The sequence below is a fragment of the Solanum stenotomum genome, chromosome 6 (genome assembly GCF_019186545.1).
Source record: "Solanum stenotomum isolate F172 chromosome 6, ASM1918654v1, whole genome shotgun sequence".
NCBI lineage: Eukaryota > Viridiplantae > Streptophyta > Magnoliopsida > Solanales > Solanaceae > Solanum > Solanum stenotomum.
The window spans coordinates 50404955-50416151 of NC_064287.1; the positions used below are offsets into that span (position 1 = coordinate 50404955).

An 11197-nucleotide genomic window follows, 5' to 3' on the forward strand; every position below is an offset into this window, starting at 1 on the left:
GCATGCTTATCTTGAGCATGTGGTATGGTTGACTTCAACGCCCTCAAGACATCAATATAAATATTGTTGCGGCTGATGCCTGGCTGAATGGACTTTATCTTCATTTCCATGAAATCAGAAAGCAAACAACTGACTTCATTTGAAGCCAAGTCTTGATTTCTGTTTCCATAGATTGGCAAATTCAACCACACAACCATTGCGATGTGGCTAGCCTCAATTAAAGCGTGAGTATAAAAAGTAGTATGTTGGTATTGAGGCTCTATACATTTGTTTGAAACAAAGCAGACAAAAAATCTCAATAACTTCAACTCCTTTAACACTTGTTCTATTTGTTCCTTGGGTCCTGGAACAAAAAGCAATGAAGATGGATCATTGATCTTGACTAGAACATTGAGATTCCCCACAACAGCATCGATGAATTCCATCAAAAATTTGGGATTAGTATCATCATCATCATCATCTACCTTGTTGTCTGCAAGTAGTGTTTTTGGAAAGGAGTATTTAGCTCTGAATTCTTGCTTAGTCTTCCAAATTACTTTCTTCCAGTATGCAAATCCATCATCTTGCCGGATGCTAATAGCACACAGCCTCTTGCAAATTACCTCCTTCCAGTATGCAAATGCATTATGTGGACGTGATGCACACAACCTCTTGCAAATTTCTAGCATTTTCTGTGAGATATCTAGCATACCACATTCACTTGCAAAAGTGAAGCTCTGCAAATGGAGAAAACAATTAAGGAATTTTAACTCCCATATAAAGAAATCTATACGATCCCTTGCAACATCCGAGTATTTCTGGGCTCTCAGCGTCCTAAATAGGAAGCGATTTTTCAGATCAGACAATTCATTGTTGAAATTCATCCTTGTGACACTATTATGGAAGAAGAGCAATACAGAGTATTATAGTTTAATTCTTTCTTCACTTTATTGCTGGCCTACTTAGAATATTCAAAGTATTCAAGGAAGGCAGTCAAATAAAGTGTGAGGCAGACAAACAAAAAACAAAGTCATTGCCTAATTACGTTCTATATCTACAGTTTCAGTTGCTATGCTAATTTCCCTTTGTATAGCTCGCTGTATTTAAATAATTTATACAAATTGGGCTTTTAAAAAGACTGTATATACAAATACAAATTTACTTTAGAGATTTGTACATTGAGTCTTTGATTAGATAATTTATATATATATATGGTCCCCTGTGGAAAAAGACAAATGTTCATATGCATTATTGGATCTCAATCTTTAATTTAACCTTTCTAGTTCTCAAAGGGACTTATCTATATTACAATAATAAATCTCCTAATCAGGACAAGAATACTATTTCAACATTGGCTGTAGAAATGTCCTTCCAACTTGGAATTTACAAAGCAGTTTTTTTTCAAAATATATATGGTCATGGACCACACCCAAATTACAGTAAAATCTCACTAACTTAATACTCGATAAATTAATAATTTCTTTAAGATAATATTTTTTTCCGGTCCCGACTTGGGCCAATGGAAAAAATCACTCATTTTGATAAGATAATAAGATAATATATTTTCAGAAGACTCCTATATAAATATATGGCTTCATTGATATTATAAATTAATAATTCTCTAAAAGTACAAATATATCTAACAGAATTTAAAGAAATAAGATAACGTATTTGATCTGTCATTGTTGATTTTTTGACACATTGAGAAGCCATTTTTGGATATGGTTTCATTAAATTTCTTATATTTCTCATATAATCTATTCTCTCATCATCATACATTGAATGTTTTTAGTAAATATACGATGAATAATATTTGATTATTAAGAAAAAATAAACATTATGTATAATGAATTTATTTTACAATGAATCATTGGATTCTTAAATTTATTTTACAATGAATCATTGGATTCTTAAATTTATTTTACAATGAACCAAAAAAAATATTACAATGAATCATACACAGGAGAGTTTAACATGTTAGTTTTTAGTCATTAATAAAAAATTTGAGGATATCATGGTCTTTGAAATATTATTGCAAGATTTGCTTACTTAAGAGGGTTGTCCTCTATGTTTAGTTATTTAGACCTCATTACGAACTCCAAAAAAAAAAAAAGTCTATCATTTTCATTAAATTACGAATCATACCCACGCTTGAGCTTTCCAACTGACACATAACACTTCTGTTGTAATTTTCTTCATATATTTTTCATTTCCATTTGAATTTGGTGAAATATAATTACTTTTTTGTATAATGTATAAAGATTCAGATTAAAGTGTTTAAATTACTCTACTTTACTCTAATTAACTCCACATATTTTTCATTTGAATCTCGTGAAGGATAATTACTTATTCATATCCAATTGTATTTGAAGTGTATAAATTTATTATAATTAAGTAATTTAATGAATTAATATCGTTCTTAGAAAAATGAATCATTAGGCTTACGCCTCGCTCTATACTAAGTAAAATGCATCGCCTCGCGCCCCCGACTTTTTAAACACCGGTTCCATCTATATATTAATTTAGTGAGGTTTTACTGTATATATATTATTCTCTCTGTCCTGATGTCTTTTCCATTTTAGTCCATAAAAAAAAAGAGAATGACACAAGTATCTCTGATTATTGCACACTTGTCTTTATTCATTAGTGATCTTGCTACATACACATTCAGCTCCTTGAGACAGTGTATCTCTGAACCAACTTGACTTATCTATTTCATGTCACTTTGTCAGTCATCAGAACTGCATAGAACCAACAAAGATGAGTGACTTTTGGGTTATACAACTCCGTGTACCATGTGGGATAAGATACTTTGTACTTACATGTTATATGAACTTGAGGGGAGACCAGAAGGACATGTACTGTTAGTACATGTTTGTCAGAGAGTATGTACCACTACAATTTTTGCCTTCTTCAAATGCTTAGTGACTCATTTAATTTGTATAGAGTATATAGTGAATTAAAGGGTTCTGCATATGTTAGTGTATAACTGGTGTTGGTTTTGTTTGTATATGCATTTAGACATCTCTTCTCATCTAGAAAAGAATTATGAAGGATTGTTCTTGACAAAAATAGAGTTTTACTATAATAGTGAAATACCAATCGGACTATTACACTTAGAAATTCAGATTTGTCTATTATTTGCTCTAGGCTGAGGGTCTATCTGAAATCACCTCTCTATCTTCACAAGGTAGAGATAAAATATGCACGCACTACCATCCCCAACCCACTTGTGGCCTGTGCGATTACACTGAGTATATTGTTGTTCTTCTTTTGGGCTGTTATTGATGATGTCGAGCTCACCTCGACCATTTTACTGAGTACCTGCTTCTTCCAACCAAGGAGGTATCAGGTATCTCTGTTTAGCGGTACTTAGATAGATGTGAAGAAATCTCTTTAGTATTTTTCGCTTTTGTTGTTTTCACCTGCTTCATTGACTGACCGCTAGACTATACTCTCGGGTGCTAACATTCTCATTTCTCTAACATGTAGCAGAGTGGCATCACAACATTTTGGTGAACTCATAAGAAAATAGAGAAGGCTGAAACCATTCACTTTAGGATCCGTAAAATCTAATGACTTACATCAAACCTCAAGGACTTGAATGAAAAATTTGTTCAATAGTTACATTGTGAGATGTATTTAGTTTACAATGAATGCAACAGCCGTTGGACGTTTTACAGAATCTTTTATTAAACGAAATAACTCATAAAGAAATTACATGTGATATTCCAAATTGCTCCAGCTACAAACTCTGGATACCCTGTTAAAGAATAACTCAATGGGCATTTTTTGAGTTGAATTTGAACGGATTACAATGGGTTGAACTAACAAATCAGCTGATCCATCAAAACTTTACTACAGTTAATGTTTGTGTGTGCGTCATGAAATGGTATTACAGTAAGTAAAATGACTATAGCACATTTGTGTTGACAAGTTGGGACTACAACCCTGTCATTATTTGGAAATCCATCATGGTTGAGTTCACCAGAGCTCAGCATTTTGTTAGAGCATGCCACGCTTTTTCAGTTTCTCCACAACTAATAACTTCATCAGCATCCACATCTCTGGTCACAGTAAGTTTCTTCTCTTTCATATCAGTTGAAATTGATTCTATCCCTTTCATATCAAAAAGACAAAAAGGATGAATCTATCTATTCGGTGTACTCAAAAAAAGGAAAGAAAGAAAAAAAAAAGTAGTACATGGAAGAAAAAATAATCTTTTAAATGCCTTGGGTATGTCTTTTTCTGCAAGAACCAAGAGAAAAACGAAGATGAATGAGATTCTCTCTTAGAAGGCAGAGCATTTCTTGAAGGTTGGCCATTTGATCACTCAAACCAACCGTCAGACTGTGTGTTGGAATCTCCACAATGCCACTCTCAGCTGCATGCTTCTTTTGAGCTTGTGGTATGGTGGACTTCAAAGCTTGCAGGATATCAATATAAATACTGTTACAACGAATCACACACAGAGACACGATCGATCGATTTTGTTTTGTAAGAAAATGTATGCAGAAGAAGGGAAGAATCCAATGCAGAAAAATGGAAGGAAGTCTCTCTATTTATAGCCAACAAAAGGTAAAGATCACGACTCTTTGAAGAAAAAAACAACCTTTCAAAAACGTCACAATCCTTTGAAAAAAGCATAACTTCAAACGGTCACAACCCTTTAGAAAAGACGCAACCTTTCATAAAGGTCACAACCTTTCGGCAAAGTCACAACCCTTCAGGAGAGTCACAACCCTTCATTTCTTATTCACACCTTTAAAACCCAACAGCAACAATGTATCATAGACTGGCATTACAGCATTTTTGGTGGACTTGTAAGAAGCAAAAGGGTAGCATAACTCATAAGAAAATACAAAAGGGTGAAACTATTCAATTCAGGAGCCACAAACATTAAGGACTTAGTGAATGTTTTGAAATGTATTTAATTTACAAATCACAATGAATGCACCAGCTGCACGGAAGTTTACAGAGATTTATTAAAAGAAACAACTCATAAAGAAATTACATGTGATGTTCCAAATTGCTCCAGCTACAAACTCTGCATACCCTGTTAAAGAATAACTCAATGAGTTAATAGCTCAAAAAATATAGTTATAGTTGTCTAGACTCCAGAATATTTAGAGCTACAAAACATACAAAAACAAACAATCCGACAAAGGTATGATCTTTCTCTTTTTGATGTCAAAATTTTTAGCTCCAGGAATACACAATTTAGTTTAAGATCACAACCAACACCATACCTAGTGTGATCTCACATATAGGGGGTCTGAGGAAGGTAGAGTGTATGCAAAATCTTATTACCCTTACCTACAGGTAGATACACTGTTTCCAAAAGATCCTCGGCTCAAGTAACGCATATCAAAGCAGTTCAAAATACAGAAGTAAAGCAGACATAACAAATAATATGGATTTTAGTTTACGGCCAATAAATAAGTAAAGCTGTTTTTTTCTTTTTATATAGATATTTACTTTGTGTGAGAACTGCCTTAAAAGTATCCATTTACCATTCAACAAAAATCACAGTTGAAAATGGATAAAAACCTTAGGTCCTAGCTTAAGTAACTAGTTCCTCAACCTTGCTTTGAAATTTATCAACAAAACCATTAACTTTGCAGATGTAGTCATCAGTTAGAGGAGATAAATGGGCGTTTTGTGTTGAATTTGAACAAATTACAATGGGTTGAACTAATTATAAATCAGCAGATTATTGACCCATCCAGACTTTACTTTGGTCATAACCCAACTTGACTCTACATTTATTTTCTCACTGCCATCCTTTGCTGATCCTACAGTTAATGTTTGTGTGTGTATCATGAATTGGTATTACAGTACTTCAGTAAGCAAAAGGACTATAGCACACATTTGTGTTGATAAGTTGGGACTACAACCTTGTCATTTTCTGGAAATCCATCATGGCTGAGTTCACCAAAGCTCAGCATTTCATTACAGCATGTCACGCTTGTTTAGTTTGCCCACAACCAATCGAACTTCATCAGCATCCACATCTCCACCCACAGTAAGTTTCCTTTCTGTCCTATTAATTGAAATTGATTTTATCCCTTTCATATCAAAATGACAAAAAAGATGAATCAATTTTATGATGTACTAAAAAAAAGGAAAGAAAGAAAATATAATCTGTACCTGGAAGAGAGGATAATCTTTCACGTATCTCTTCATCACCAAGAAATCTATCGAATTTCAACACCATTTTCTGCAAGAAAACCCAAATGATGCCACGAGGGTTAAAGATAACAGTGAAAACAGTTCATAAAGTTTAAAGCCGTTATTTCTGATTCATCAAAATCATGCAGAATAAAGCTTTTCTCAGTTGTGTACCTTGATGATGACGAGCTTGAAATTAGTATTTTGATTATATTCGACTTGTGTTTCTTGTATATCCTTGGCTGACTTAACAACAGACTTGTTGCAGATGTCTACCTCAATACACTTGAGAGAAAGGATGTCCATGAAACAAGACGGGATCTCCATAAGATCTTGACATCCAAGCAAAACCAATTGTTCAAGGTTAGGAAAGGCATCATCAGCTACAATCCATTTCATCATGGACACATATTCTAGTTTCAAGATTTTGAGTTTAGGGAACTTGCCACTGCTCACTTTCCATTCCCCATGATCACCAAATTCAACGCGGTACAGTTCGAGTACCTCAAGGTGCTTGAGATGATCAACAGTTTCTGATAAGTACTGAGAATCCAGGTAAAAGCCACAGAGTATCAGGTATTTGAGATTTGGTGCAGAGATGTAAAAGGGGATGGTTTTGAAGGCTTTTGATCCATAAAGCTCTAGTATTTCAAGCCGTATTGGAAAATTCAACGCATGGTACTGATGGGGGTATTCTAAGCACTCAACTTTACATGTCAGTTTTCGAAGATTAGGTGTTTTTCTCAGCATCAATTCTGCATCCTCAACACGAGCGAAATATGAATTGGAAAGGGTTTCCAAATCATCAAGTTTTGGAGAGTTCTTGAGTAATGCTTTTTTATTTTCAGGGCTGAAGTTAGGAATATACAGATATCTCAATTTAACCATATCCCAAACTGTACTAGGTAGTAATAGCGTCGTACGTGTCGCAGCTGATCTACGCTTTAATATAAGAGTTTCAAGGTTCCAAAGATTGGATATGCTTGAAGGAATTGAATTCTGATCAATGAGCGCAGAGAAATACCTCAAGTAAGGGAGCTCAGTCGGAATAAAATCAATAACAACCTGGTGTTCCAAATCCAATACTTTTAGAAACTTGAAATTTAATAAAATGTGTGAAACTGCAAAAGCGTGAGAGGATAAGGGACGACGGGCAAAGTATGGGTCAGAACTCTTAAAAAGTACAGAGCCAACAAGTGAGCAAGATGCACTCCATTCTACAAGATTATCCATTTCAGTGAAGGTTAAGTGAGCATGCTGCTTGTGAGAGTAAACAGCTTTGGTACTCTGATCCCTGTGAATATATCAATTAGCAAAATCATATCATTAATTTTCAAATATAACTTCAAATACTTGATTGATTGAAATTACCATTACTTATCATAATACCTATTTATCCATAGTAGAAAATTCTCCTCAGCTGCTCTTTTCTTGCAGAAATCAAGTAATACATCATGAAGGCGACATGCTTTGACCTTACCATCTGAATAGGCCCTCTGAGTAACCATTACTAGATTTCTTCCAATAAGATTCTCCAAGTAACCTTCTGCTATATCCTCCAACCTCCTGCCTTCACAACTTTTTATAAATGATTCTGATATCCATAACCTTATTAACCTTGAAATACCAATCACTCTATCCTCTAAAAATGCTCCAAAATAAAGGAAGCAAGACTTAAGATGACAGGGTAAAACATGATAACTTTGGTCTACAATGGCTCTTGAGTTATTGTGAATGCGGGTGCCCAAATTGTTGGCCACTTGTTCCCAACATTCGACTTCCTTTTCCATCTCTGACAGAATACCAGCCACCAAAACAATTGAAAGAGGGAGTTGTCCACACATTTTTGCTATTCTCTGCCCAACATCTCTTAGGAGAGGGGAGCAGCTTTCTTCACCAAACACTTTCTTTTCAAGCAACTTCCAACTTTCATCTTCGTCAAACATACGAAGATGAAGGGGATCACTATGAACACTAGCATATTTGGCAACTTCATGATGTCTTGTTGTTAGAATGATTCTGCTTCTGTTATTGGCATCTGGAAAACAACCTCTTAAATCATCCCAAACACTATTTTCCCACACGTCATCAACAAGGATAAGGTACCTTCGGGGCAATAAAGTTTTGCGAAGCATATCAGCTAATTCATTGGCACAAAGTTCTGTACGCGCAGAATCCTCACCGACAGCATCACATAGCAAGGCCAATAACAAATCCTTATATGAATATACTTGAGACACACAACATTGTGCACAAATATCAAAGTGAGAGACAACTGACCTGTCAGAATAGAGTCTGTTGGCCAAAGTCGTCTTACCTAGACCTGGCATGCCGTGAATTGAAATGACATCTTGCCCTTTGGTTCCATTCAGTAGTCGATTTCTTAAATTTTCTGTGACATCCTTAAACCCCACAATTTCTTCATTCATCTTTGGTGTCCTTGCCAATTGTGATGATGTATGAGTAATGACAGTCTTCATTGTATCCTCAACCGTGTTCTTTTCCTGAATCGTTGTTTTGATACAAGTAACCTCCTCTATGATATCCAGGAGCCAACGCTCTAGGCACCAATGAGGAGCTACTTTGTTAATACAAGCATCAACTACATATTCCACCTCATATGCTTTCCTAATTATCTGTGTAGCACAATCTTCTTTCAGTGTCTTGAGCTTATTTTGTGGCTCTTCTACGACAACCTTCAGGAAAGGTTGCAAGCTCTCAAATTCCGTTTGAATAACTTGGAGTTGATTCTTGAGGAAAGCAAGTGAATCCGAATAACGGCCTTGAATATCCTTCAGGTTTTTCAATAGAAAATCGACATAGCCTAGTCCATGAACCTTTGGCAAGTTACATTGAATTGCCTTTTGCATGATAAGGTAGACCATCACCTTGATAGGCTCAATGTTTCTCGGAAGATCCAAACCAAGTGCTCGGTTCATATCATCCAATACTGTGTCTTCCTTCTCCCTCTTGATGTCATATAACGAGTAAATAAGAAGTCCAGCATCAATAATAACAGAATCCATAGCTTGAAGATGAAATTCCAGATCTAGTATTGGCAGATGAATGAGATTGTCTCTTAGAAGGCAGAGCATCTCCTGAAGGTTAGCCATTTGATCACCCAAACCAACCGTCAGACTGTGTGTTGGAATCTCCACAGTGCTACTCTCAGCGGCATGCTTCTTTTGAGATTGTGGTATGGTTGACTTCAAAGCTTGCAGGACATCAATATAAATATTGTTGCGGCTGATGACTGGCTGAATGGACTTAATCTTCATTTCCATGAAATCAGAGAGCAAACGACTGACTTCACTTGGAGCCAAGTCTTGATTTCCGTTGCCATAGATTGGCAAATGCAACCACACAACCATTGCGATGTGGCTAGCCTCAATTAAAGCATGAGTATAAAAAGTAGTACATCGGTATTGAGGCTGTATACTACATTTGTTTGAAACAAAGCAGACAAAAAATCTCAATAACTTCAAATCCTTTAGCACTTGTTCTATTTGTTCCTTCATGTGTCCTGGAACAAAAAGCCACGAACATGGATCATTGATCTTCACTAGAACATTAATGTTCCCCACATAAACATCAATGATTTCCATCACAAATTCGGGGCTATGAGTATTATAATCATCATCAATCACCTTGTTGGCTGCAAGTGGTGTTTTCGGAAAGGAGTATTGGGCTCTGAATTCTTGCTTAGTTTTCCAAATTACCTCCTTCCAGACAAATAAATTCGAAGTAACCCCAACTTTACGAAAAAACTGAAAATGCATTTTTACGGTTTCAGTACAATGACTTTTCCAAATATCTAACATTTTCTGTGAGACATGTAGCATACCGCATTCACTTGCAAAAGGGAAGCTTTTCAAATGGAGAAAACAATCAAGGAATTTTAACTCCCACAGAAAGAAATTTATCCGATCCCTTTCAACATCCAAGTATTTTGAATTTCGCAGCGTGCTAAGGAGACCATCTTTTAGATCAGACAATTCATTGTTGAAATACATCCTTGTGACAAAAGAATTACAACTGTTGTGGACTGGGAATGAAGAACAATTGAGTATACAATACAGAGTATTATAGTTTCTTTCTTCACTTCCTCATCTCACAGTTAACTTACAAGTATTAAACTAGTATAAAATTAAATTAGTAGATTCACTTGAGATACGCTGATTTAAGTTATGCCACATTAAAAAGAACATTTATGTATTATCTCATTATTTTACAACCAACAATTAGATAAAAAGAAAAAAAATTCATAAGGAGGGAGTAGAAGATAAGAAATAGGTCTCTCCAGATATTTTGAAGGAGTTGGGCCATACAAACAAAAAAGCCAAAATCATCGCTGGCGCACTAAGATAAAGTGCCAAAGAATTATTCGAAAGACATTATACATAAATATACCATTTAATTTGATATCGGTTCTTTTTCATGTCCTTCAATTTTGGATGCACATAAATAGATCTGTCTCCTATGTAGTGTCCTATATGTATTATGTCACATAGAACTCATGTGTCTATTTGTTCAATATTATACAAGTTTACGTATCTACTTGTGCACACACAAAATTGGAGGGCGTAAATATAAAATAAGAACAAATTCAGGGAAGGCAGAGGGATAAAGAGCAGATCGAGATAACTTTAAAATTTATGAATTTTAAAAAAATAATAATTTAGTTTGTAGAATTTTGAATACATTATTTATACAAACTAAATAATTTTTTAATATATACACATAATCATAATTAAAATTAAAATTATTAAAATACATTGAATTCGATAGCTCAGCCCTACCGATGATATGACCATGGACATTGAAATAATTGTAACAGCTGGCAATAATTGTTTAAATAGTTCAATTGTGACATGTGGTGCTCCAAAAAATAAAATCCACGAACAATTATGAAAGGATAAGTATAAAATAAGATAAGAACAATAACTAATGATATAACCCTGAAAAAATTGGGTCAAAATCGATGGATATAATCGCTCTTATAAATTGAGGAGGCCACACTTAACGTGTCCATCCATTTATTCCTTTT

General features: G+C 34.9%; 3 protein-coding genes across 4 annotated transcripts in view; 1 reads left to right on the forward strand and 2 right to left on the reverse strand.

Moving 5' to 3' along the window:
• The window catches only part of LOC125868253 (sphinganine C4-monooxygenase 1-like), a 185393-nt gene that overhangs the window by 138170 nt on the left and 36026 nt on the right, over positions 1-11197 (forward strand). The gene's annotated exons all lie outside the window — the stretch shown is intronic.
• LOC125868247 (putative late blight resistance protein homolog R1B-16) overlaps positions 1-11197 on the reverse strand; it is a 144236-nt gene that overhangs the window by 92356 nt on the left and 40683 nt on the right. The window lies entirely within an intron of this gene.
• The window catches only part of LOC125868261 (putative late blight resistance protein homolog R1A-4), a 7932-nt gene continuing 2238 nt past the window's right edge, over positions 5504-11197 (reverse strand). The window contains exons 2-5 of the mRNA XM_049548889.1: positions 7540-9317; positions 6325-7444; positions 6130-6199; positions 5504-6047 (exon numbers count right to left, since the gene is read on the reverse strand). Coding sequence (XP_049404846.1) covers positions 5932-6047; positions 6130-6199; positions 6325-7444; positions 7540-9317 — 3084 coding nt within the window. The 3' untranslated portion in view covers positions 5504-5931. The remainder of the gene's footprint in view (positions 6048-6129; positions 6200-6324; positions 7445-7539; positions 9318-11197) is intronic.